Source organism: Heterocephalus glaber, unplaced genomic scaffold, assembly GCF_053883595.1.
Source record: "Heterocephalus glaber isolate CG9 unplaced genomic scaffold, H.glaber_assembly_v1.0 deba00001773, whole genome shotgun sequence".
Lineage (NCBI taxonomy): Eukaryota > Metazoa > Chordata > Mammalia > Rodentia > Bathyergidae > Heterocephalus > Heterocephalus glaber.
Window position 1 is genome coordinate 8,208,566 of NW_028258463.1, and position 27,576 is coordinate 8,236,141.

General features: G+C 47.1%; 2 protein-coding genes across 2 annotated transcripts; one reads left to right on the plus strand and one right to left on the minus strand.

Moving 5' to 3' along the window:
• On the minus strand, positions 1–7,088 carry LOC110344859 (uncharacterized). The gene is made up of 3 exons (XM_087202215.1): positions 7,035–7,088; positions 4,349–5,619; positions 1–3,341 (listed from the first exon to the last, which is right to left on the minus strand). The coding sequence occupies exons 1-2, from the start codon at positions 7,086–7,088 to the stop codon at positions 4,573–4,575; spliced, it is 1,101 nt and encodes a 366-aa protein (XP_087058341.1). The 3' UTR covers positions 1–3,341; positions 4,349–4,572.
• Positions 4,749–26,831, plus strand: Cbx1 (chromobox 1). The gene is made up of 5 exons (XM_004859596.3): positions 4,749–4,926; positions 20,261–20,437; positions 20,726–20,903; positions 21,341–21,435; positions 25,455–26,831. The coding sequence occupies exons 2-5, from the start codon at positions 20,298–20,300 to the stop codon at positions 25,597–25,599; spliced, it is 558 nt and encodes a 185-aa protein (XP_004859653.1). The 5' UTR covers positions 4,749–4,926; positions 20,261–20,297; the 3' UTR covers positions 25,600–26,831.
• Positions 26,832–27,576: the final 745 nt, after the last annotated feature.

Sequence of the window (27,576 nt, forward strand, 5' to 3'; positions counted from 1 at the left end):
TTTATTTATTTATTTATTTATTTATTTATTTATTTTGGTACCTGGGATCCAGCTTGGGACCCTGCGCTTCCAAGGCAGGCACCAGAACCACTGAGCTAAATCCCTGGCCCAGGAGGACTTTATTATAGATGAACACTGGTTCGAGGGACTCCTGTCCAAAGGAATAGCGATGATCGAAGAAAAGGTTTCAGTTTTCATTATATATGTGGTCCAAGATGGGTGTGGTCTTTTCAGTGTCATAGCAAGTGAGTTTACTAGAACAGGACAAGGCCAGAAAGTTTTGTAATTTAGACTTGTAAGAAGACATTGTCATATAAATCATGTGAGAGCTAAGTGTCATAAACTTTGTTTACAGACATAACTGTCGATTTTATCTGTACCAAAACAAGGAGCTACAGCTATGGGGAGACAGAGATGTGAGGAGGGGGTGTCTTTCTTTAGGTCCTGCTTCAGAGGAAGTGTGTAGGTGTAGTCAATTCTCTTTGTCTCTAGCCAGAGTTGTAATGTGTTCTTGTCTTCTACACTGACCTCTTTGAGGGCCCAGCCCTGTCTGTCTGTAGTATTTCTGACTAATTAAGCTGTCGATAATACTCCTGCCTCAGCCTTCTGAGTGCTGGGATTACAGGTGTGTACCACTATGCCCAGCCTTCTTTTCATTTTGAGACAGGGTCTTGCTAAATTGATAAATTGCCCACCCTGGGCTCAAATCTGCAATTTTCCTGCCTCAGCCTTCCAGAGAGCTGAGCTTACAGGCATGTGTTGCCATGCCCTGCTTTCAGAATTTCTTTTCTAAAGTCAACTGCAACTGAGTCATCATAATCTTGTTCAAGACAAAACTGCTGATGGGCACAGGAAACACATGGATCACAGGAAGAGGATTCAACTCTGTCTCTATTGTTCACCTGATGTGTAACATTGGACAAGTTGCCTAACTTCTCTAAACCTCAGCCTCAGCCTAAAAATCTAGAAACTATGGAAGTATTTGAGACCTGCTTTACTGCATTTCTGTGGAACTAACAGTAACATGTAAAGAAAAAGACTTGTAACTGGCACCCAGTAGTTGGTAGCTATTTTAAGTAATGGTAGGTAACTGCTTCTGAAATGTGATTTAAGGAGAGGTGAAGTACAGAACTTTTGAAATATTTTCTCTCCCACACTATAAAATTCTTTGTTTCATTTTGACTGCTACTTGAAATTTTATTGTTAAAGATTAGTCTTTTGGTATTAACAAATACCCTCCTTTTAAAGGGCAAATAGGCTTAAGAGCTTTCTTTTCTCTTTTATCTGATTCTCACAATGACTTCCTGGAAAAACCTGGACTCTAATTAAAATATGCACTTCTGGCAGGGGGCATGGTAGCACACACCCATAGTCACAGCACTGGGAGGCTAGGCAGGAGGATCAAGAGTTGGAGTTTGGGGGCCAGGGATTTAGCTCTGGTTTCGCTGCCTGCTGCACAAGCACAAGGACCCAAGTTCAATCCCCCGTACCAAAAAAACCAAAAAAAAAAAGTTGGAGTTTGAAGCTTACCTGGACCAAATAGCAAGACCCTATCTCAAAAACAGCAAGGAATTTAACATGCGCTAGGGATATAGCACAATGGTAGAGTGCTTGCTCAGTATGTGTGACCCCACACACACACACACACAAAAGGTAGGCAATATCAGTACACAGACTTTTCTCCTAATGAAAGCTATTCAAAACAGGACCCTTCAGGGCTGGGGATTTAGCTCAGTGGTTCCACCCCCTGCCTCGAAAGCACAAGGTCCGGAGTTCAATCCCTAGTACCCCCACCCAAAAAAAAAGAGAGAGAGAGAAAAAATGAGCTGGGAAGAGATGGCACAGGCCTGTAATCTCAGCACTTGGGAGGCTGAGGCAGGAGAAGTCCCATGAGGCCAGTCTGGGCTACATAGGGAGACCTATCTTGGAAGAACAAAAACAAGTCACCTCTGGCAGAGGTTCTACTCAGTTCCTGAATGGGTAGGGAAAGCCAGGGTAAGAGAGAGTTAAAAAAAAACAATCTGATAAGAAAAGAGATGAATGAAAACTTGACCTGCTTTATTTTCTGACAGGTAGGAGGACATTCTGTTCATTCATTTCATCACTTAACACTTTGTTCCAATGCTGGGGATTGAACCCTGGTCTTTGCTGGTGCTAACAACAAATCCTGACCAAATACTGCATGCAAGGACTGCGTTGGACTCTGGGGACCTAGTGGTAGCAACGCAGGGCGCACAAAGCAGAGTTTCTACCCTTCCCAGAGTTCAGATTCCCGGAAAGAAAGACAGATATTAACTAATTATAACCAAGTGGGTGAATGTTCTCATGGGAGAGCGAATTTCCATGTGAAGAACCAGCATGTTTGTCTCAATGACAAGCACAGTTTTTGCCTATTTCTATGTTGCTTTTTTTCCTCTCTTGCAGTACTGGGGATTCAGGGCCTTTCTGTGAGCTACATTCCCAGTGCCTTTTTCTTTTTGGTTTGATACGGGGTCTCCCTGCATCACTAAATTGTCCAAGCAGCTCCAATTTGTGATCCTCCTGGCTCAGCCTCCCGGAGTGCTGTGGTTAGGCACATGCACCACCAAGCCTGGCTCTGATTCTGTTTCTTTGGGGTGGCTGTAGAAGGGGTGCTCATGGAGATGAAGGAGGTGACACCCATTGCCACAGGAAATGAAAAAGGGAAATTCAGAAAGCTATTTTGACATCCACCTACCGACTTTAGGGGGTGAGGGGCTGCCCTGAAGGTGAAGTAATCTCAATGTTGAGTAGTAGAACCCTTGTTTTGTGTTCTTGGTTTTTTTCTTTGTTTTGTTTTGTTTTTTGGTACCGGGGATCCAACTCGGGTCCTTCTGCTTGTGAGGCAGGCGGCAGAACCACTGAGCTAAATCCCTGGCCTGTGTTCTTGTTTTTAACACAGGCAGGGATCGAGGATTACCAAGATTGAGATTTGACAAGATGGAGATTTCATAAAGCTCCAGTTGAAAAGGAAAAGTGTGGTATGGGTTAATCTGAAAATGGAGTTAATAACTCCAAAGTTCTGCAGTCTATAATAAATGATTATTGTAAGCACATATTTTCTTGCTAGCGTTGCCAAGAACATAACTCCATACCTAACCTGTTAGTGCTGCCAAGGACATACCTTGATATCTACCTTCAAGACTCCCTGTCTGCCCAGGGCTTGAACCCACCCTGGAATGTAACGTACCCTATATGATGCATTTCTTTGGCCTCTTTTTTTTCTTTTATGGTACCAAGGATCGAACTCGGGTCCTTGTACTTGAGAGGCAGGTGGAATAACCACTGAGTGACAGAGCCCACCGTCACATGTCGAACAGCACCTGAATGGGGGAGTGAGGATGAAGAAAAAGAAAGACACAGAGATAGAGTCGGGAGGGCTCCCAGAGAGATTGAGAGCCCAGGTTTATTTTTTCTGGATCTTTTATACACTGAACAGGCTGTGGCTATTTTTAGTCCTGGCCTTGATACAGAAACACCCACTTCTCTTTTCTTTGGAATTTCCCCATTCTCTAGAATTTCCCTGTTCTTTTAGTTCTTTATATCTCTGGGTACATTCATCATGACACAGGACAATCTTTAAAGATAAGCATTTGGCTTGGCAGGGACAGAGTATTCCCAGAGCTGATATCTTGTCCTTTACAGTGGAGGGCAAAGTTAAAATGGAATCTTCATAGCTAACACCGCCCTCCACAACTGAGCTAAGTCGTTGCCCCTTTATACGATGCATTTCTGATACAGCGCCAGTCTCTGGCTGTCCGGTGCCTCTCTGAGGCCTGGTGCAGGTGGTGAGGACGGGTACAAGGGTCTCTAACTCCCCCTCTCTGCCAGTGCCACTGCCACCTGGTGCTGCTGGGGCAGAAGGATAATACAGGTGGGGCCCCAGTCCAGGCCGTAAGCAGTTTTACTTCTCAGCCCAGGCAAATTCCTCCTTGACAGACCCTGCCCTGAACTGATGCATACTCCAAATATGTGTCTCCCTTATCTAGCCGACCTTACCCTAAAATTAATGTTTCTTACCCCAAGTTTGAACTTGGTATAGACCACTCAGTAATAATGATATGTAACCAATCAACTGCTAGCTCTGCTTCTATACTAGTTCCTGCTTGCAAAACCTATATAAACTGTAGACAGACAAAAGACAGTTGCCTGGTTCTCTGAGGAATTATCCCAACCAGGCCCGTCGACATAAATAGTTTGCTTTCTGCCTCCAAGTCCTGGGTGCCTGTTGGTATTTCCCTTCTGCCGTTACACAGTGAGGAACCTGTTAAAATTTTAAATGTCAAGGATATAACTACATAAAATTGTCCAGAAGCATCAAAGGACTCACTTTTAAAATCACGTCTTTTTCTTTTTAATGATGATGGTGATTGAACCCAACGCCTTCGCACTGCGCTACATCCACGGCCCATTTTTTAAAAAAATTTTTGAGACAGGGTTTCCTCAAGTCACTAAATTGCCCGAACTGGGTTCAAATTTGCGATCCTTCAGCCTCCCCTGAGAACCGAGATTACAAACGCCTGCCACAGTTACTGCGTCTCCGCGGTTCAGAAACTAAAATTCCCTACAACCCTCACGAACAGTACGTGAGGCCTGGCGAGCGCACGGCACCCTGGGACTTGTAGTCTTAGACAGACACCACCACCACCACCCCCATCCCCATGGTGCCCTGCGGCGGGTCGTCGCGCTTGCGCGCTGTGGGCGGCGGGCAGCGCAGAGTGTGAGGCTCTTTTGTTCGGCTGAGAGGAGGGCCGTTGGCCGGGGCCTGCGGTACGCCGCTTCAATTTGGGGGTCGACTGCGGCCACCCGCCTTGTTGCTTTCCTGGGCGCCACTCCCCCGGCCAGCCAGACGCGACGCGCCAGCAGCGCGGCACCGGTTCCTCTCGGACTGTTGGGCGCTGCGCTGAGGTGAAGAGTCCGCTGGAGGCGGGGGAGGGGGCGCGGCGGCGGCGGCGGCGGCGGGAGTGCGCGCGGGGCGGCGCGAGGCGCCTCGGTTTCCCGCGCGCCGACTGCTGGGTGGCTGGAGAAGGCGCGGCGGGGAGCGCCGAGCAGGGGGGCGCGGGGGCTCAGGGTGGGCCGAGCACTGGGGGTCCCCTGGCGGGGCCGGTAGCCCGAGACAAAGCTGCTCGGGCCGGGTGGGGCGGGCCCCGGGACCGCGCTGGGACACTGTAGGAAAGAGGAGACGACAGGCTGGGCACTCGGACGTGTGCGGCAGGGGCTGCCGACGGCCAGACCCGGAGCTTCGAATGTGACCTGAGGACGTCGCCCTGCCCGCGCTGCTCGAGGAATTTGGGCTGCAGAGGTGGGAAGAAGTAACTTCCAGGAAATAGGGAAAGGAGGGGTTGGGCCGTCAGGGTGCGCGCTCCAGGCCGGCGGATCTGCAATTGAGGAGGGTCGGAGAGTTGCTCGGCCTGGCTGGGGAGTGGGACGAACCTTTAGGGTTAAGTAGCGCGGAGGTCGTTTCTGTGAAGCGCGAAGGTCGCCTTGGCCCCGAGGTGGGTCCCTGTCGTGGCGCGGCTGGAGTAGGGTGTGAAGAAAAGATGGGACCCAAACTTCACTTTTGCGGGTTTTTAGGTTCTTTCTTGGATGCGATCTTCCTTGCTATGTTCCCCAGGCTGGTCGCAAACCCCTGGGCTTTTGGAACCCTCCTGCCTCAGCCCCCGGGCACCTGGGACTAGAATGCACGTACCGCCTGTTCTGACTTCTTAAGCTTTGGTTTTGTTTTCTGCCTTCACTTCATGATTCGTTTGGGAAGTTAAAAATAAAAAGTTAAGCTCTTGCTTTAACTCTGTAGTACAAAGCTTGTTGGTTTGTTTTTATAACTGGGGAATGAACCCAGAGTCTTCGCAATGAGTTATGTCCCTAGCTCTTTTTTAACTTTTTTTTTTTTTTGTACCAGGGATCGAACTCGGGTCCTTGCGCTTGCGCAGCAGGAGGTGAAACCACTGAGCTAAATCCCCAGCCCTTTTTAAAACTTTTTTGAGACAGCATGTTGTCAGGCTACCAGGCTGGGCTTGAACTTTCCATCCTCCTGCCACAGCCTCCCAGATTGCTGGGATTACAGATGTAAGCCACCTTTCCTGGATGAAGTCTTAAAGGTTTTTTTGTTTGGTTTTGAGACAGGGTCTCACTATGTAGTTTAGGCTGGTTTTGAACTGTGTAGCCCAGGCTGAACTCGGGGCAGTCCTCCTGCCTCAGCCTCCAGAGTGCTGGGATTAGAGGCATGGGCCACCACACCCAGCATGCTCTAAAAGTTTTTACCTAACCTTTTCTTGTTGGAAAAGTTGAATACACAGGCCAGGGATTTAGCTCAGGGGTTCCACCACCTGCCTCGAAAGCGCAAGGTCCTGAGTTCGATCCCCGGTACCAAAAAGAAAAAACAAAGGTGAACACAAAGTGAGAAATACCTTACCCCTTTTTCAAAGCTTCAGAAGAGGGTTTTTATAGATTGGTTTTATATTTAGACATGTACTGGTTTAATTTAGTTGAGGTGGAATTTATACAAAGCAGGTTATATTAGAACTTCCAGCCAGGACTAAACTACCCTCATTTGTGTTAAGAACCATGTCAGCAGCCATACACAGTGGCACACGCCTGTAATCCCAGAATTCTGGGAGGCTGATGCAGGAAGATAGCAAGTTTGAACCCAGCCTGGTCAATTTAGGGAGAATGTTGGGTGAGGGGGGTGGGGATGCAGCTCAATGCAAAGGCTTGGGGTTTAACCCCCAATACTGCTAAATAAATGTTTTTAGAAAGCTGGTGAGGAGCTGGGGATTTAGCTCAGTGGTTCCACCACCTGCTGTGCAAGCGCTAGGACCCGAGTTTGATCCCCAGTACAAAAAAAAAAAAAAAAAAGCTGGGGACGTAGCTCAGTGTGAAGGCTCCAGGTTCAATCCCAGTACCGCCAGAAAGAATCCTGTGGATAGTTTGGAATGGTTCCTCCAGGTGCAAGGTGTGTGAGTGCGTCCTGCCCTAGACCTTTACTGCAGGGGAAGGGTCTGAGTGAAGGTGCCCACATTGGAGCCAGAGTCCTGATGACCTTCCAGGGTAGGGAAGACCCTTGGGTACATCTTCCCCATGATTTTTCTTCATTGGCTGCTGTAGCCTGAGTAGTTTGTTTTCACTGAAAATGTAAACATCATGTAGTCTGATGCTTCTGACTTCTTTATTATGTATGAAATAAGGGTCCCCTTGCCTCGTTTTTCTTTTTTTTTTTTTGTACTGAGGTTGAACCCAGGGCTTTGCACATACTAAGCAGGTGCTCTACTACTGAACTGTATCCCCAACCCCTTTTTTTTCAATTTTATTTTGAGACAATGACAACGTCTCACTAAATCACTTAGTTATTCAGGCTGGGTTCAAACTTCCAGTCCTCCTGCCTCAGCCTCCAGAGTGCTGGATTACAGGTGTGCACCACCACACTCCTAGCCTTCTTCCTTTTTGAATATGGCACACCTGTAATCTGCAGAGTGTGCAGAGTAGAAGGTTAATGGCTATTTTGTGGGTAAAATAAGCAATCCTTCCTGTCTGCCCCTCGTCTGGCACACAGTAGGCCATTCAGATGTGATGAGTGAATGAATGGGGCTTTGAGATCCATCCTGGGAACCTCATTTGTTAGTCAATAGAACGTTTTGATGTGCATTTATAGAGTAGTTTACCTTACTTGTGATGCCCACAGAGTAAAACATTGCCCTTGCCTTGCTTGTCTGGTCTCTGCTCACTGTGTTTTCTTTGTAATAATTGCACACCAGAAAGGCAGAAAGGCGAATAGCCGTGCTATGGACCATTTTAACATTGGCCCCAGGTTCTGGGTTTAGCGAGCTGTATTACTGAATATTTTCTGTTTTAAAGGTATCTTTAAGGGCCAGGGATTTAACTCAGTGGCACCTCGGCTGCCTCACAAGTGCAAGGTCCTGAGTTCGATCGCCAGTACAGGGGGAGGGGGGATCTCTAGCTGGGGATGTAGCTCAGTGGTAGAGCACTTGCCTGGCAGAGCATATATAAAGCCCTGGGTTCAGTCTCCTGCACCCTAAAATAAAAGTCACCTTTTTCTCCAATAAGTAGTTTTATTAGTGCATATTAATTTTGCAAATTACAGAGTTTCATTGTAGCATATAACATGTTGCTTTTTCGAGACAGGATCAGTTCTGTAGCCCAGACTGGCCTTGAACTCTATCCACTGCTTAGTACTGGGGTTACAGGCATGTGGCACCACACCTTACAACTACTTACAACTTTGTGATCATATCCACCCTCCCCTCAAAAGTGATCTTGAAAAAAAGTTTTGTGAGTTTTTTTTTATTACCTAATTTGTTTGTTTGGTTTTTGGTACGGGGGATCAAACCCAGGACCTTGTGCTTGCACAGCAGGCAACAGAACCACTGAGCTAAATCCCCGGCCCAGTTTGTTTTTTTTAAAAATTGGGCATAGTGGTGCATGCTTATGATCCCAGCACTCTGGGAGACTTGGTCCAGAGGATTGCAAATGTAAGCCCAGCATCGCCAATTTAGTGAGACCCTGTTTCACAATAAAAATTAAAAGAAGGCCCTCGGCACACTAGGCAAGCCATCTACTACTAAGCCACACCCTGGATGTTTTTTGAAAAATTTAAACCAGGTGTAGTGGCACATGCACACCTGTAATCCCAGGACTACTGGGGCAGGAGGATTGCAAATTCAAGTCCAGTTTGGGCAGCTTTGTGAGACCTGTCTCAAAATAAAAAAGATGGCCAGGAATCCCTTGGTTCCCACTCGGCACATTCTACTGTGAACCCTGTCCAGTCCTGAACTCCTACAGGTGTTAGCTGGAGACACCTTAGTTAGGAACAATGAAATGTGCAGGCTGAAGCTGCCTGTATGAATTACCATCTATCCCCCTTTGAAATGAAGGAGAGAGGTGACACATGCCATTAATCCCAGCACTCTGGGAGGCTGAGGCAGGAAGATTGAAAGATCTCAGCTGGGCAAATAAGCCAGACCCTGTCTCAAAATTCTGCCTGTTGGTTTGTTTTTTGAGACAGGGTCTCACCATGTACTTCAGGCTGACTTTGAACTTACTATGTAGCCCAGGCTGGCTTCAAACTGCTGATCCTCCTGCTGTAGTCTCCTGAGTGGTGAGGTTACAAGCCTGGGCCACCACATCCAGCCCTGTCTCAAAATTTAAAAAAAAAAATTTTTTTTTAAAGGGGTGAGATGTAGAAAAATAAATAAAAGAAGGGCTGAAAGCCTGGATTCAATCTTCACTACTGCCCCCAAAAAGGAAAATCTGCAGTGTCTTTTGTGTAGTGTAGAATAATAAGGATTTCCCAATAGCAGCTTTTGTTGAAAAATTGAATAGCCTTTCCATGATTAACTGGAAAAGTTATGCAAATAGGAACAAAATTTAGATCCTATCATTATTTGAATTGTATAACTTGTATTGAATCTTTCTAGCCTGTAGTGTTTATGATTTGCTGGCCAGAAGGGGGCGACCGAATTTGTCTCTGAAATTGTGCCTTTAATAATAGCACTTCAAGGGCCTAACAGAACTATGGTATTTGGGAGGTTGATGTCAGTAATTGAGTTTTCTTAACTGAGAATGCTTCGGTTTCTCCTTTTAATTTAACTTAGTCATAATTTTTTTCAAACATAATTTTAACAACCACCCCCCCATGCTGAGGTTGAACCCAGGACATGGTAGGCATGTATTGATATACTGAGCTACGTACATCTCTGCTCTTTCTCATGTTTTGAGTCAGGTCTCACTAAATTTCCCCAGGTTGGACCTGAACTTGAAACCCTCCTGTCTGTCTCCCGCCTGCCAGGATTACAGGCTTGTCGTCCCCGTCCCCCACCCCCACCCCCCCGCCAGGCTCCCTCCCCACACCTCCCTTTCTTTTCTTCCAGTGCTGGGAGTGGAAAGCAGAGCCTCAGAGCTTGCAGGTGAGCTAGATCCTACAACTAAACTAAACCCCCAGCCCTTGTCTTGCTCCTATTGACGCGTAACACTCAGGGTGCAGTGTGATGTTTAGGTCGTGTTTCCCATGTAGTAATTTTAATTTAGCTCTCTGGTTCGAGCCCTATCCCCCAGTGCTGGGTATTGAACCCAGGACATGGTAGGCAAGATTGAGCTACACTCCAGCCTGTAATCATTTTGTTTGTTTTTGGTACCAGGGTTCGAACTCGGGACCTTGCACTTTTTTGAGGCAGGCAGTGGAAACACTGAGCTAAATTCCCAGCCCTCTCTAATTATTTTGATTTCACCTTAAGCCCTTAAGAATTTCTTCAGGCATTGCTGTGTCCTCTTAAGATTTGCCAGATTACTGAAGCCTCTTAAGCCAAAGCTACACCTTTAGTTTAATCATGTCAGCATACTCAAAAGGGTTAGCCATGTTTCTGCACACATCTCAGGTACAATGAAAAATGCATCCATATTCCACTAGTCCAGCTTTTGATCATCCGGAATTCAAGGCCAGCCTTCCTTTAAAAATGAAACTTGTGGGGCTGGGGATTTAGCTCAGTGGAGCCATCATTGCCTGCCTTACAAGCACAGTACCTAAGAAAATAAAAATGAAACTCGTGCTCACTGCTTGGGTGGCACAAGTTCACATTTTCTTTTTCTTTTTTTTTTTGAGACAGTGTCTTTCTCTCTCTCTTTTTTTTTTTTTTTAGTTTAGTTTTTGTTTTTGGCACCGGGGATTGAACTCAGGTCCTTGCGCTTGCGCAGCAGGCGACAAAACCACTGAGCTAAATCCCTGGCCCCCGTGTCTCTTTTTTTTTATAAATTTATTTTTATTTTTTGGTACCAGGGATCAAACTCGAGACCTTGCACTTGCAAGGCAGGTGGTGGAACCACTGAGCTAAATCCCCGACCCAGATTTTTTTGTTTTTTGAGACAGTATCTCGCTGTGTATTTCATGCTGGCCTCAAACTCACTATGTAGCCCAGGCTGGCCTCGAACTCGAGGCAGTCTTCCTGCTTCAGCCTCCTGAGTGCTGAGGTCACAAGTGTGCACCACCATGCCCAACTTACAAGTGCACATTTTCTGTTCAGACAGATTTTCTATCTGGAAAGCATTTGTTTCACAAATAGTCACAGGTCGCAGATTAGAAGGAGTTTGGAAACAACTGGAGGGTGCACAGTCAAAAATGACTCCCATAGTTCTGGCGCCTGCCTCGAAAGGGAAAGGTCCAGAGTTTGATTCCCAGTACAAAAAAAAAAAAATGACTCCCAGGCTTTTGTTTTGTTTTTTCCAGCCTTTTGTTTTGAATACAGTAAAAGCTTGTGAGTTCTTAGGGAGACCATTGTTCATTCTGTTGGTGATTGGCTGAAAAATGTGTATGTAGAAGCTGAGCCTGTAATTGCAGCCTCTGAAATTTGTTATAGAGCTTTAATAGGTGGATTATTGGGACTGACTTGAGGCTGTCAGGCCTCCTCGTGATAGCCCAGCCTCAGCTGTAGGGTGTACTTCATCTCCTACTTGTGCTTGGCCCAAACTCGTTCTGTAGAGCCTGTTTCTTTTCATACCTTTAATAAAACTTTGCTACCGTTAGCCTGGTTTTTGAGCTATACTGGTCTCATGGGCCTGTGATCTTGGCATTTGAGAGGCGAGGGCAGATTGGAGGCCAGCCTGGGCTGCTGCATGGTACCACCTTGTCTCCAAAAATCTCACACAAGAAACTGATTTTTTTATGTTTATGTAAGTCTTCCACAGTCTTAAAATTTAACAGAGAATTTCATTTGTTGAAAATTTGTATTGTATCCAGGATTTACTTCCTTTTTCTTACCTGTATAATCTGCCTTTGTTGGAAAATAAATTCCTTTTCTGTTCATTACATGGCTTTGTTGACTTTTGTTTCCTGCCTGGGCCAGACAAAAGGAAGAACATATAAAATCCTTTTACTCTAGGATTATAAAATGTGATTTCTAAGTTGCTAGAGCATTTCTGTCTCAGTCTTCCAGAAGGGAGGAGTTTCTCGGTTCTGTATTGCTTCATTCACACTATCACTGGGTCCTTCACAAGCGCATTCTGGAGCCACTCTGCCTTTTAGAAGAAACCTCCTCATGAAGTTCAGCATCTACGTAAGACAGAGTTGTTCTTTTCTCATTGAGTTCTCAGTGCACTGGGTTTCAGAGAGCTGTCCTTAGAGTCACAGCAAGGTGTAATGCAGATGTGTAAACAGACACTGCAGCTGACCCTCTGAAGGAGGGGAGTCAATTCTGGGACCCCTTGCAGATGCTCGCGTCCCTTGGAGAATACTGTGAATTTGCGTACAACTTACGCTCTCCTGTACACTTCACATCATCTCTAGATTACTTAAAATACCTAACAGAATGTGAATGTTGTGCAAACAGTTGTTAACGCTGTATTAAGGAAACAGTTACAAGAAAAGTCCATACTGTCATAATTTTTTCTCTTGAATTTTGGGGAGTAGAGCAGTACTGGGGATTGAACTCAGGGCCTTCACATTGAGCTATGTCCTCAGCCCCTTTTTTATTTTTTAAGAGAAGGTCTTGCCAAGTTGCCCAGTTTGGCAGCTGGGGATTTAGCTCAGTGGCACCACCCCTGACTTGCAAGCGCAAGGTCCTGAGTTCAATCCCTAGTAACAAAAAAAAAAAAAAGTTGCCCAGTTTGGGCTTGAATTTGCAATCCTCCAGTTCCAGCCTCCCGGAGTGCTGGGATCCCAAGTGTGTGTGGCCATATCCAGCTGTCTGAACTGTTTTCGTCTGGCCAAATCTGTACCTTGGAACCTTTAGACACAGAGGCATGATTATAATGAATTCCAAAGGTCATAAAAGCTAACCACACACCTGTATCCCAGTACTCTGGGACGCTGAGGCAGGATGATCACAAGTTTGCCATTCTGGACACATTAGCAAGATCCTGTCTCAAAGTAAACTATTTTAAAAGGCAGGAGGATGTAGTTCAGTGCAAAGCCCTGGGTTTAATCCGCAGTACCAATAAATTCATGGGTCCATACGTACAACCACACTAATGCCATAGGGATCGTTACCTGTCTTACAGATAATGAAAACTGAGTTATGTAGTAAACACATGTGTCTGTCTATGTGCATAAAGTTGTCTTGAGAAGTCAGAGAGATGAAAGATATGTGAGACTAAGGCTTTGGGGTCATGCCAGTTTTGTTTTGCTTATTGTCTTGGTATTTGGTTAAGCAGGACTTGAATTGGGTAGCAGGCCACACAGAAACCATGAGCCTCTTGCTGGCATTCCTCTTAGCTTTGTTCTCACGAAAGAGACACTGGGTCCTTCAAGCAGTGCTCTTCTGATTTTTGTTGCTATGTGGGAAAGATCTAGATCAAATAATGTTGACTGTGATCCGGAGTTGAAGCTCATCAGTGATTGCTGTCCATCCTTGTCCCTCGTAATCCTCACCCCCCAGTCTCCATTCTGGGAGTCACACTCAGGGATGCTGTACTACTGAGCTACATCCCAGCCCTTTTTATTGTGAGACAGGGTCCCTTGAACTTGAGGCCTTCCTGTTGTGGCCTCCCAGTAGCTGGAATCACAGGTATGTGCTCTGTGCCCAACGGTTGTTATTCTTGTTTTGCTATGTTTTTCCAAAGTATTGGGGATTGAACCCAGGGCCTTCCCACTGAGCTGCGTTCTTAGCCCTTTTTTATTTTTCTAGACAGAGTCTCTCTAAGTTGTCTATGATGAGCTCAAACTTGGCAATAGTCCTGCCTCAGTATCCCAGGGTCCTGAGGTTGCAGGTGTGTGCATTGTGCCTGGTTACTTTTTTTTATTGCCCTAGTCTTTCTCTAAATTATTGTTGGCCTGCCATTTAGCTCACTATGAAAACGGCTTTATGTGTAATGTGCATGATTTCACTTGAGAAATAGTTTCTACCAGTCCTCTTACAGCAGCGGCTTTTATCCAGGGATGTGCATCAGAGCCACCTGTGGAGTTTGGACAAATGCAGATGCCTTAGCCATTCTTTGCAATAGTAAAAAATTGGAAACAACCAAAATTTTCATTGCTAATTAAATGATTAAAGTATATTTGTCCTTACAATGGACAGTGTATTCCATACAATAGAATACTATGGCAACAGTTAAGAATGGAAACTTGCCTAGTGTGGTGGTACATGCCTGTAATCCCAGCACTTGGGAAGCAGAGGCCGAAGGATTCTCTTGAGTTCAAGTCCAGCCTGGACTATATACCAAGACTGTCTCAAAAAACAAAAATGGCTGGGCATTTAGCTCAGTGGTTTTGCTGCCTGCTGCACAAGCGCAAGGACCCGAATTCGGTCCCCAGTACCAAAAGAAAAAAAACAGGAGCCAGGGATTTAGCTCAGTGGCCCCATGTCTGCCTCGAAAGCAAGAGGTCCTGAGTTCGATCCCCAGTACCAAAAAAAACAAGTGGAAATTTTTGCCAAGCATGATGGTACATGCCTGTAATCCTAATAGTATGGGAGGCTGGGGCAGGAGGATTGAAAATTCAACTCCATCCCAAACAATTCGGTGACTTAGTGAGTACCAGTCTCAATTTTTGTTGTTGATGTTTGTTTGAGACAAGTTCTTATTGTGCAGTTCAGCCTGGTCTCAAAATGACAGTGAGGCGTGCACCACCATACCCGGCCCCTGCCTCAGAATTTTAAAAGAGCTGATGCGTAGCTCAGTGGTAGAGTGCCCCGGGGTCTGATCCCCAAAATGAGGTGGGGAGGATTGAGTGTGAATCTCTAGGTTCAACCTTCATTGCCCACCCCCAAAAGGAACAGCAATCTTCAGAGGACAGTGGCAGGGATACCCTGCAGCCTATAACAAGGCAAGCTGGAGAAGTACCATGTCTAGTTTTTTGCATGCATATATCTGTGGAAATTGGAGAACAAAAGCATGTTTTCATGAGTTATGAGCCAGGGGATTTTGATTTTCTTTTCTTTTTTTTTTGGTACTGGGGATCGAACCCAGGACCTTGTGCTTTCGAGGCAGGTGACAGAACCACTGAGCTAAATCCCCGGCCCGTTGATTTCCTACATTATATGTTTTTATAATTAAATGTGAATACAAGCTGGGGATTTACTTCAGTGATACCACACCTGCCTGGCAAGCAAGCGCAAGGTCCTGAATTCGACCAACAGTACCAGAAAAAAACAAAATGGAAACATAATTAAATGTGAATATATATTATTAAAACTAGAAAAAAGAAAAATAATTTTTTAATTATACATTTGATTTCTTGGATGAGAGTGGGATCTGGGTACCTGTATTCTCAAAGTCTGTATGTAATTCTGATTCTCATACAGGTAGTAGAAGTTCTCAACTCTGAAAGTTTACATTTTGGGAGGAAGAGAAATGATCAAAGCATGTTGTATGCGTGTATAGATATGCCAAAATGAAGTTCACTTGTTTGAAAAACTGGTATACTAATGAAGGAAGTAATTTTTTAAAAGTGTAGGATACTTGAATCCCAAGAAAATTGACCTTGCTGGGTGTGGTGGTGCACGCCTGTAATCCCAGCACTTGGGAGGGTGAGGCAGGAGGATCACTGCAAGTTTGGGGCCAGCCTGCGCTACATAGTAAGGTTCATTCTCCCCAAAAGAAAAAAAAAAGAAAAGGGCCAGGATTTAGCTCAGTGGTTCCGGCATCTGCCTTGCAAGTGCAAGGTCCCGAGTTCGATCCCCGGTACTAAAAAAAAGAAGATAAAATAAAATTGACTTTGTTCTTCAACAATCCAAACTATTGTATTAATGTTTTTTTATGGTGAACTTATTGTTAAAGACTAAATCATAGTGGGGTTTTCTTTTGAAATTGAGGCATTCTCTTATTGTCTCATAGCTATAATAATAGCTGTTATGAGAATAAACTTTTTGGTGTTCAAAAAAGGAAACATAGTTTGGTTTGACAATTTTTGTTTTTGCCGTACTAGGGCCTAAATGCAGGACCTTTTCACTGAGCTACACCTCTAGCTCCCCCCCCCCGCCCCGCCCTTTATTTATCTTAAGACAAGCTCTTGGTAGCTTGCTCAATTGCTCAGGCTGGGCTCCAACTTACTATATCCTCCCACCTCAGCCTTCCAGAATGGTGGTATCACAGTGTGCACCTGGTCTTGGACTCCTGGGCTCAAGATAGTTTGCTGCCTCAGTTTCCCACATGCTGTGACTCGAGTCACTCCATTGCACTGGCTAAGAGCAACACTTTGAATGATTCAGTCCAGCCTTTAGCTGAAAGCCCTGTTTCTGAGGGCTGCTGTAAGGCCTTGCTATCACGAGCAGAACTAAATTTTTCTAGCTGCCAAGGAATGGGTCTCATGCATGTTCCTGAGAGTTCTTTGTGGTAGCATCTGGGAACTGTGCCCACAGTGGCTTCTCTATTCCTTCTCATGCTCTTCACAGTGCAAATAGAAGAAACTCTTCAGAAACAAAGCAAAGGGGTCTGAGGGGAGCCTGCTAAGTCACGCTTGCTGTCTACGAGAGGCAGTGCTGCTCCAGGGCTGCATCCGGTGGGTGGCACGCCCCTGTAAGCCTGAGGCAGGCGAGTCCAGGGCCACCCTATCTCAAAACACAAAAAAACGGAGGCCTTGTTTCTCTTTGTCCTACCTTGTTTCTCTTTGTCCCACTGGCAGGGTAAGGGTTTTGTTGAAGAAAATCAACAAAATTTGTTGATTTCTTTTCTTAAAAAAGAGCTACAAGTTAATGATTTTTGCTTCCAGGGCCTCAAGCATGTACTCTACCCTGAACTATAACCCAGTCTTCTCACTTTGCTTAGAGAGACACAGAATGCTCTGTAGCCTGGGTAGCCTCAACTTGGCATCTGCCTCCTGCCTCGGCCTCCTGAATAGTTTTTGCCGCCATGCCCCGCTTGCTAGATTTTTAACTTCAAAATTCTCCATCATCTAATACTTGGAACTAAAAAAGATTCAAACCCCTAGGCTAGGGTATTAAAAACCAAAGCTTAGGAGCTGGGGATTTAGCTCAGTGGTTCCAGTGCCTGCCTTACAAGTGAAAGGTCCCGAGTTTGATCCCCAGTACCAAAAAAAAAAAAAAAAACCAACCAAAGCTCTATTACTGTTTGCTGATATGAAATTACCATACCAGCATATGAAATTACCTTCCAGAAGCCAGTGAAAAATCACTGGTTTTTTATATATCCATACCTTCTTCCAAGAGGTTTTCTGAAAGAAAACCATTAGTAGTCTTTTCCTTATGTACTGGTGACAAATATGACTGAGAGGCCCCCAGTGTGAATCAGGACATCTCGGTGAGCTTTTCCTGGTGTGGGCCAGAGGGGTCCCCCTTGAGCCTCTCACCACGCTGCAGCAGGACCGCTTGCCTTGCCGTCCTCATGGAAGTGCTAGGCTATCGTTTGTGTGACCCTAGGTGACTTATTTAATAACTAAAGCCTGTTCTGTTTGTGAGGCAGGAACATGACCAGCTTATCTTGAAGGGTGGTAGTTTTAAGGATCAAAAGAAGTAAAATGGTAGTCCTTGGTAAACTAAACTATAAAGTACAATACTTAGAGCAAGTTGTTATTTTTCTAGGAACCTTAAAATGTAGCAGACTCCATAAATATTTAGGTAAAAATTATAGCAACTTAATAAACTAGATTTTTTTTGTCTGCAACATCATGATTAAACTGTAAGTCAGTGATGGCGAGCCTTTTAGAGCTTTCAGTGATACAAACAACCCTCCCCACCATGCGTGCTCTAGGTTCGCCACTACTGCCATAAGTGTTGCCCAGGTAACACAGTTGAAGGTCCTGTAAAAGTATGTGCCAAGCTGGGCATAGTGGTGCGTGCCTGTAATCCCAGCATTTGGGAGGCTGAGGCGGGAAGATTTTGAGTTCAAGGCTATTCTGGACTAAATAGTGAGAGTCTGGCCCAAAAAACAAAAAAAGTGTATCCTAGAGCCAGACTTGCAGGTTCCCGCAGCCTCCTCGGTGGGCGGCTCTCACTGGTGTGCGCAGGAACCCCTAGACCCCTGTCCGTAATGAAGAGGTGAAGTGTTTGGGTAGGACCAGCACAGAGGACTCGCGCCTGACTATGGCACTGGGCTGAAGCGAGGGCCTTCTTTCCCTCTGTGCCACAACCCCGCTCCTTTCTGTTTTGAGGTAGGGTCTTGTGAATTGCCCAGGCTGGACTCAAACTTGCAGTCCTGCTTCAGCCTCCCAGAGTTTGAGATTATAGGTGTGCAGTACCATGTTTAGGAGAATTTCTCCCCCCCCCCCCCCCCGCCCCATTCTGCTCCCGACATCCTTCTCATCCTCCCTTTCCTTTCTTTTGGGACTGGGGAGAGTTTGCACTTACACGGAGACTCCCTTTCCCGAGGCTGCTAGCAGTAACCATTTCAGCCCCAAACTAGTATTGTCTCAAGTCCTAGAGAGCAATAAGTAACTCCTCGTCTTAGAGTCTTTGCTGTCTGTCCTTTGACCAGCTTTGACTTTTGTGTTGTTGGTATCTTAGAGCGCCATCTACTGACACAAACTGGTGACTGCAAGGCTTTAAGCGTACCAGAAGTCAGGGTTGATGAAAGACGGAAGATAATAGGTTCATGGGGAGTTAGAATTTTTTTATGTGGGGGAGCAGTACTGGGGATTGAACCGAGGGCCTTGACATTGATTTTTTTTTTTTTTTTTTGGTACCAGGGATTGAACTCAGGACCTTGCGCTTGCGAGTCAGGCACTGGAACCGCTGAGCTACATCCCTGGCCCTTGACGTTCATCTTTAATCCCCAGCTTATTTTTTATTTTGAGACAGGGTCTCACTAAGTTCCCAGGCAAGCATGAACTTGCAACCCTCCTGCCTCAGCCTCCAGGATGCTGGCATTACCATCATGCACTACCATGCCCAGCAGGATTAGAATTTTAGCTCTGGGCTGGGGATTTACCTCAGTGGCTCTGCACCTGCCTTGCAAGCACAAGGTCCTGAGTTTGACCTCTGGTACCGAAAAAAAAAAAAGAATTTTAGCTCTGACAAAACCTTTAGATGTTGTGTTGCTCAACCCAGTGATGTGGTTTGGTTTCGTTTGAGATTGGGTCTTGCTATGTAGTCCAGGCTGGCCTGAAACTCTTGATCTTCCTGCCTCAGCCTCCCAAGTACTGGGCTCACAGGCATGTGCCACACCAAACTCAAAGCCCCCTGCCTGTAATTTCAGCTACCTGGGAGGCTGGGGCATGAGGATTACAAGTTCAAAGCCATTCTAGGCAAAATAGTGAGACCCTGTCCCAAAATAAAAAGGGTTAGGGATGCAGTGCCCTAGGTTCAATCCCTGCTGCCACAAAAAAATAAATACACAGAGTTCCTATTTGTGATAACTACTTTTTTCCAAATTACTGCTGTGCTCCAGTTTAAATCTCATAGTCATTCTGGCATTTTTGTGAGTATTCCTCACCCTTAGAAGTAAATTATGAAATAAATATTTTTAAATCGCAACCTTACATAATGTAAAAAAGAACTCAATGAACTGTAGGTTTTTGGTAGCATTCAGGAAAGACTGAAGAATAAGGGAACTTGTCAAAAGCATTTTAATGGTACAGAAGAATGCATCGTATTATATGGCACATGGCAGAAAACGAATTGAGCCATGTGTGGTGTTGCATGCCTGAAATCCCAGCACTGTGGGAGGCTGAGGCAGAAGCATGGCAGGTCCCAGCCCAGCCTAGACAACTTGGTAACTTAGTGAGACCCTGCCTCAAAAAATTAAAAGGTTGGGCGTGTAGTTCATTGTGAAGGCCCTGGGTTCAATCTCCCTGTCTCCCACATTAAAATTGGAATCCAGCACTGTGAGGTAAAGGAAAACATCCAAAGAACAGGAGAAAGCATGGGTCAGGATTATTGTAAGTCTAACATGTATACAGCTATTACAGTTGCATTTAGGGTTGTTTGTTTTGAGACAAGATCTCACTGTGTAGCCCAGGCTGGCCTTCATCTCAGGATCCTCCTGCCGCAGCCTCCTGAGTGCTGGGGTTGCAGGTATGTGCTGTCCGTCCTGCACTGCTTTGACCTGATACAGTATTTTAGGTACCATACTGGATGGCAAAGGGTTGTCAGGAGCTCTTCTGCTCAGAAGCGCCAGGTGCAGGGTATGCGGGGTAAAGGCGTCACGCTGTGAAGTGAGTCAGGGCCCACAGTAGGGCTGACCCGGGGAGAAGGCATCATTGTGTTCAGTGTGAGCAGGCATAGCGCTTCTGTAAGCAGTGTGCAGTATTGGGGTCACCCATGATGTCCCTGGCTCTGTTACCATCAGGTACTTATTCAAGTCACCACCCAGTAAGTGTCCTGACGTCTGTTCTGCTTTCTCACTCCAGCAGCGTCACCCTTCACACCAGAAAGCTGGCGGGCACCATGGGGAAGAAGCAAAACAAGAAGAAAGTGGAGGAGGTGCTGGAGGAGGAGGAGGAGGAGTACGTGGTGGAGAAAGTGCTGGACCGCCGGGTGGTGAAGGGCAAAGTGGAGTACCTGCTCAAGTGGAAGGGCTTCTCGGAGTAAGTGCCACACTCACGCGCTGGTGCCAGCAACAAGAGGCAGGGAGGACAGGGACCTAGGCACCCAGAGGTGCGAGATGGTGCTTCTGAGGGGTGGTGTGTATGCTCCACGGTCCACATCTGCACAGGAGTGTCACCATTTCTGCAGGGGACAGGTCTCAACACACACGCACACACGCCCCGAGTAACCCCACTTCTTGGGCTTGCTCCTCGCCCACCTGCCTTCTGGGTGAGCTCACTTCTTCTGTCCGAGTGGGAAGTATGACCTGCTGCACCCTTTGCTTTCAGTGAGGACAACACATGGGAGCCCGAAGAGAACCTGGACTGCCCCGACCTCATCGCCGAGTTTCTGCAGTCCCAGAAAACAGCACACGAGACAGACAAGTCAGAGGGAGGCAAGCGCAAGGCTGACTCTGATTCCGAAGATAAGGGAGAGGAGAGCAAACCAAAGAAGAAGAAGGAAGAGGTAAGGCCAGCGGGTAGAGTGCTCACCAGCCCAAGAGTTTCTGCCACCGCCGAGACGCCCGCCAGAGAACAGGCCGATGTGCTCTGCTGGCGTTGGCGAGGTTCGGGGCTGCTCTCCGCAGGTTGACTGCTGGTGTAGGCACTGTGCTGTCACCTGCGTTGGGGATGAACGGAAGGGTGCGCCAGTTCCCTCCTGGGAGGCGATGGCAGAGCTGCTGCTTACTCCGTGCCTTCGAGTGGCTTGTCTTTTGAGGATGAAGAGAGAGTTGTGAACAGTTGTTTGCTTGGGCTGCAGCCCTTTTCCACATTTGGGAGACCGAAAGCGTTCTGCAAGGCCGTTCTTGGAGCCCAGGTGTTAGTGAAATGTGTTGGCAGAAGAGTTTGATTCTGGATCACAGTCCCATCGAGATAAAATTGTTCCCTCTCTGGTTTTCACAGTCGGAGAAGCCACGAGGCTTTGCCCGGGGTTTGGAGCCTGAGCGAATTATTGGTGCCACGGACTCCAGCGGAGAGCTCATGTTCCTCATGAAATGGTGAGTCTGGTGTGGCTGTCTCCCTTCTACTCCTCTGTTCCAGGCAGAGGAAAGAGCTGGACCTTCAGAGTGCCATGTGCCAGTGTGAGAGCTCTAGGACGCATAGTCCCTTGCTAGTGACCCTTGCCTGGCTGCCAGCCTGGACTCATGAGTTACAGGTAGGGAGCCACAGGCTTGGGAGAGCTTTGCCCTTTTGTTTGGGGGGGGGTTGTTCTTATTGTTGGGTTTTTGGTTTTGGAGGGGGTGTTTTTGGGGGGGGGGACAAAAACCATAGAGTGGAGAGGGTATGAGATGTAATCATATTTCAGGTTTTTTTGGTTTTTTGTTTGGTACTGGGGATCGAACTCAGGACCTTGCAAGGCAGGCAGCAGAACCACTGAGCTAAATCCCCGGCCCCGTATTTCAGTTTTGTAAGTGAAGGAAAACATTATGAAAGGTGACTCAACCCCCCTCCTCTTAAAGATCTGGCTGGCCCAGGATCAGAAATTTTGTAAAAGTTTCAGTCAGGAATTTGTTTTCTTGTAGATTCTGCAATTCCAGAATCAGCCAGTAGGCGTCAGCAAGGCCCTTTTTCTGAGGCTCCTGTAAGCCTGCTTTTAGCCCATTACAAGTATAAATGCTAGATATAGTAATACAGGCTTGCATTGCTTAATTACAGGGCAGTGTCCTGAGAACTCATCAGTCTGGCGTGGTGCCGCAGGCCTGTGATCCCAGCACTCAGGAGGCTGAGGCAGGAAGATTACCATGAGTTTGAGACCAGCCAGTGAGTTCAAGGCCAGGCTGAACTACATAGGAAGAACTTGTCTCAAAAAAAAAAAAAAGGGGAGCATTGCCTCAAAAGTGGAAGGAGTGGCCGGGGATTTAGCTCAGTGGTTCCGGTGCCTGCCTCGTAAGCGCAAGGTCCCAAGTTCGATCCCCGGTACCAAAGAAAAAAAAGTGGAAGGAGTGTGCAGCACAGTTGTGTTTTGTTGAGTATTAAGTGCTGAACATACTCTGTCACTGTGCTTTTATGTGTGTTCCTGGCAGTACAGCAGGTTCACTTCCACAGCATTGCCGCGGATCCCTGAGTAATGTTGTGCCCCCTTGTCGCTGAGTAATGGGGATTTTGAGCTCCATTATAATTTCAGGGTGCCACCATCATGCATGTGCTTCGGTGACCAAAACATCACATCTATGCAGTGCCTGACTCCCAAAACACCATGGCTTCCCTACCCTCTACCCAAAAAGAAGCCTTTCTTCCCTTTCTCTTCCTAGTTGAAAATGTTTGTGCCTACTTTTTCCTCCATAACGGATCTCATTGTCCTTAATATACATACTCAAGTATAACTGAGTCAGGCCCTGTTCATTCCCCAGTGCCAAAGAAAAAAGAACAAAATAAATAAAGGCAGAAGAAGGGAGCGAGTCTAAGCCCTGGCTGAGGAAGAACCGTTCCTGCGGCTCTGTCCTCTTGCAGGGCTAGGCCCTCCTGAAACGCCTCTCCATAGTAATCTCCCGGAAGATGGGCCTGGGCCTGGGGCAGGAGGGTTGCAGGTCGAAGCTCAGCTTGGGCAGTTCAGCCAGGCCCCTGTATCTCGGCACTGAAATGCTGCCCTAGCATATGTGAGGCCCTGGGTTCCAGCCCCAGAGCTGAAAAATGATGGCTGGAGAGGTCTAACTTCAGCACCACTAAAGGCCTGTGTCACTAGCTCTGTTTTCATTCTTCCTTGTCCTTTTCCTTTTCTCAGTACCCTGCAGCCCCCTCACACACACACACACACACACACACACACACATTTTTGAGACAGGGTCTCATAAGTTGCTTGGGCTGGGCTCAAGGTTGGCATTCTTCCTACTTCAGCCTCTTAGAGTGCTGGGATTATAGGCATGTACCCTGGCCAGCCTTGCATGCTGGATCCAGCCCTCTTTCCGGTGGCTTAGTGCTAGCTTATATTTGAGACAAGGTCCTTTGGTGTCTGTGTTTAGATCAGATATTAATAGCCAGATGTGGTGGCACACACCTGTAATTCCTGCACATGGGAGGCTGAGGCAGGAGGATTGTGGAGTTCAAGATCAGCCCGAACTATACAGCAAGGCCCTGTCTCAAAAGGCAAAAGACGAGTTCAATCCCCGGCACCAAAAAGAAAAAAAGACAAAAGGAAAAAATTAGATGTTAACTGTAAAACCAAGTTTACTTTATTTCTTTTTTGGTACCGGGGATCGAACTCAGGTCCTTGTGCTTTCGAGGCAGGCGGCGGAACCACTGAGCTAAATCCCTGGCCCTCAAGTTTACTTTAAATAGTGACTTTGCCAGGCACTCTCAGCATTCCGGGAGGCGAAGGCAACAGGATCATAAATTTGAACTCAGCTTGGTAACTTGGTGACATAGCAAGACCTTCAAAATAAAAATAAAGGGCTGAATGAGTAGCTCAGTGTGGAAGCCCTTGTTTCAATCTGCAGGACTGGGGGTGGGGGTTCCTGTTACTGGGGTGTAGCTCAGTGGTAGAGCACGTCCCTAGCATTCCTGGGGCCCTGGCTTCAGTCACCAGTAGCACCAACAGAAAGAAAAAGCTTTTGAGTGATTTCTGCTGGAGAGTTCATATACCTGTCCATTTCTGAAAATAATATTTGTATGCAGTGAAGTGATTTTAAAATGTTAGTGCATGTCTGTCATACACTGGTGACCTCAGGGAGTCTGTAATGGCCACCAGCACCCCGCACCCCACCACAGAGTGATTCCTTCTCTGGGGTGGGCAGCAGGCAGCCTGCCTCAGCCCTGTCTTTATCCCCTCCAAGTCTTGTCTGTCCTTTGGGTTCCCCTGCTCAGAAGACATTGTTGGCCTCCTTTCCCAGGTCCCAGGGTCCTCTGGCTGCGGGTTCCTGTGGGTCCTGGCCACATGTCTGCTGCCTGCCCTGTGCCACTTCCTCTGCTTGGGACGCTCGGTGACCTGGAGATGAGAATTGACCTTGAATTCCCTTAGAATGTGTGTGCAATTTCCTAATTTTGAGAACATTGTAAAATTTGGGAAAAGCTGGGCATAGTGGCACGTGCCTATAATCCCACCTGGCTGAGAGGCTGAGGCAGGAGTATGACCTGGAGCCCAGCCCGGGCAGCTGAGAGAGACCCTGCCTCCAAAGGGTGGGAATGCAGCCCCGTGCTGAGCCACCTGCCTCCCGTGTGCCAGGCTGCATTCGGGCCCCATTACCCCTCACAAGAGGAGACAGTTTTAAGACACAGTTACTTTGTTTTTGTTTTTTGGTACCGTACCGGGGATCAAACTCTGGACTTTGCTCTTGCGAGGCAGGGCCGGAACCACTGAGCTAAATCCCCGGCCCCTTAAGACACAGTTACTTAACAGCCGCCTCTTCTCTACCTCCCCACGTTGAAGCACCGTCTCCAGACACCTGGAGGCTGTGTGTAGATGGTATCTGGCAACACACGCAGAATAGGGAAGAAAGCACCAGGTTGGCGTTAAGTCCTAGCATAAAGGCTGGCTGAGGCAGGAGGATCACTGAGAGTTCCAGGCCAGACTGAACTACATAGCAAGACCCTGCCTCAAAAAATAAAAAAGCCAGCCCGGGGATGTAGCTCAGTGGTGCCGCACCTACCTGGCAAGCACAAGGTTCCGAGTTCGATTCCTGGTACCAAAAAATTTTTTTAAAGCCCTAGTACAAGCCAAGATGGTGCTGGGTGCACTTCCTGGGGTATGGTTGCTGGCGGAGCCGCTCTTCCCTCAGATTCATCTACAGGGCTTTTTTCTTTTACTTTCCTGGGAGTTCAGGTGCAGGTGAGTCAGAAACGTGGCTTTTGACAAAGATCCCAGATTCAGGAGGCCCAAGTTCAAGGCCAGCCTCAGCTAAAGCCCTACTTCCCAAAAGTGAAGGAGACCCACCCACGAGGGGCTTTACACCGAGCAGGGTCTCTGGGCCCACGGGACTGAAAGGTGCCGTCCAGGCGTCAGGGACCAAGCTCTCACCATTCTGAGCCCCAGGGGCCGTGCTGGTCAGCAGCAGCCTGATTCCCGTCTGTGCTCTGTCTGCAGGAAGAACTCGGACGAGGCTGACCTGGTGCCTGCCAAGGAGGCCAACGTCAGGTGCCCGCAGGTCGTCATCTCCTTCTATGAGGAGCGGCTGACGTGGCACTCCTACCCCTCGGAGGATGACGACAAGAAGGACGACAAGAACTAACTCCCGGGCCAGCCCTGTCAGCTCCGGCTGGGTTTCCAGGGAGGGCCGGAGTCCTGCCCGTCCACCGCCACTCAGTGGCTTGGGAAGATGTCCTTTGAAGCGCCAGTATCGTTTCTGTGCCCTGCCGCCGCCCAAGGCCCGCAGGGGTGAGTGCGCGCCCATCTGCACTTTGCTGAGGCGGCAAAGGCCTTCTGTGAAGGACAGACCTTGCAGGTGCGGGCGCAGGCGAGCAAAAAGATACTGTCATCTTCAAAGTGTCTCCGCAACCCACAGCCTTCTCCCGATAGTGTTAACTGCATTTTTACAGCGTAGCATGTGTGTAGTTTTTGGCTATTACTGGTGTATTATTTGGGTGGGAGGGGTGGGTGGGGGAAGATGGGGAGGATCATTTTGATGAAAATTGGGGTCTGATTGGGGAAATGGTGAAACCATGGACCGAACAACTAATGATTTGGTTCTCTGTTCAGAATATTTTACCTTCTCAAAAAATGTCATTGACACCGTAAGCGAGGAAGGACTGTGAGAGACTAGTTTAGACGCTGTGAATGCCTGAAAGCCCAAGCCGCGTGGTCCCTGCCAGGGCTGACTGCCGCCCCACGGACCGGGCCGGCTCCTAGGTTACCAAAGCGGCCACTCTGGAGATGGACACAGACTGAGGTGGGAAGTCCTTTCGGAGAACATACGTGGGAGACGCTTCTGTCTCAGAGGTGCTAACCCTTAAATCAGACAAGGACAGTTCCTTTTCCCATTAGGAAGTCACATCCGCCGGTCCACCCGCCACCGGCGGAAGTGTTGGCCTCAGGAGGGGCAGCCAGAGTGGGGAAAGGTGTGGCCCAGACTCTTAGGGTGGACATTTGGGGCCTTGGGATTTTGAGCTTTGAATTCTGAAACCATTAGTGGCAGAGTTCAGTCACTGACAGCACAAGTTTCACTGAGTCCATTCAAGGGTTGAGCAATTTCAGAAGCCCTGGTCTCAGGAGATTCACTTTCACATTGGAGCAGTGGTTCACTTTAGAACACAGCCGATTTGGGGGGGAAAAAATCTTAAGAGTTAACACAGATACCCAAAATGCTCTGTCTTCAATCATGAGATCCAGCAGTTCTGGACACTGTCTTGAGCTACATTGTAAAGTCTTTCTAGGCATGTGTTAGATTTCTGTGAAATTTTTCTTTAAATGTAAACTTCATACTACACTGTCAGTTTTTGTCTTAATAAAAGTATAGATTTTTAATCCCCGATTTATGTCTTGATTAAGTCTTACCAGAAGTTCTTTTTGTTTTGGGGGGTTTTTTTGTTTGTTTGTTTTGGTACCAGGGATCGAACTTGGGTCCTTGTGCTTGCACAGCAGGCGGCGAAACCGCTGAGCTAAATCCCCGGCCCCCAGAAGTTCTTTTTATTATGACCTTGTGCATTGAACCTGTTGGAAATAGTTCTCACACATGGAAGGTTTTATTTCTTGAATGCTAGGCTTGGAAATCTGGTGCTGGGCCTGAATCTTACTCATTCATGCGTTCATTCTCTTCAGTGTTGGTGGCTGAACCAGAAAGGTCTGAGCGACACCCCAGCCATTTATTTTGAGACAGGGTCTCATTAAGTTGCCAGAGCTGGCCTCAAACTTGCAATCCTCCTGCCTCGGCCTCTGGAGTAGCTGGGATTACAGGCTGCACCTCTACACCCAGCTCACCACCCTAATTTAGTATATACTTACTGAGCATTTATAATTGCCTCGGGGATTGTGAAGATTGTCATGCTGATACATCTGAGCATTGCTGAAGGTTTAGCCCGCACTCTGGCATACTTAGAAATGTGGGTTTTATGAGATGGATTTAGGGCCCTCGTGTAGAACATCTTGTGTGGCATTAGCTAAAATCACCTCCAGTTTTCAGGAACTGTACTGTGTTAGCTCTGAAATAAAACATCATCTATTTTCTTAACATCATTAACTACCGATAATTTTAGAGCCAAAATGGGACTAA

Coding starts and splice junctions, on each gene's coding strand:
- LOC110344859 (XM_087202215.1), bottom strand. CDS start 7,088: ATGTACCCAAGGGTCTTCCCTACCCTGGAAGGTCATCAGGACTCTGGC. Junction 5,620..7,034: donor ATCAGGACTCTGGCTCCAAT/GTGGGCACCTTC, acceptor TGGGGAACATAG/CAAGGAAGATCGCATCCAAG.
- Cbx1 (XM_004859596.3), top strand. CDS start 20,298: ATGGGGAAGAAGCAAAACAAGAAGAAAGTGGAGGAGGTGCTGGAGGAG. Junction 20,438..20,725: donor AAGTGGAAGGGCTTCTCGGA/GTAAGTGCCACA, acceptor CTTTGCTTTCAG/TGAGGACAACACATGGGAGC. Junction 20,904..21,340: donor CAAAGAAGAAGAAGGAAGAG/GTAAGGCCAGCG, acceptor TGGTTTTCACAG/TCGGAGAAGCCACGAGGCTT.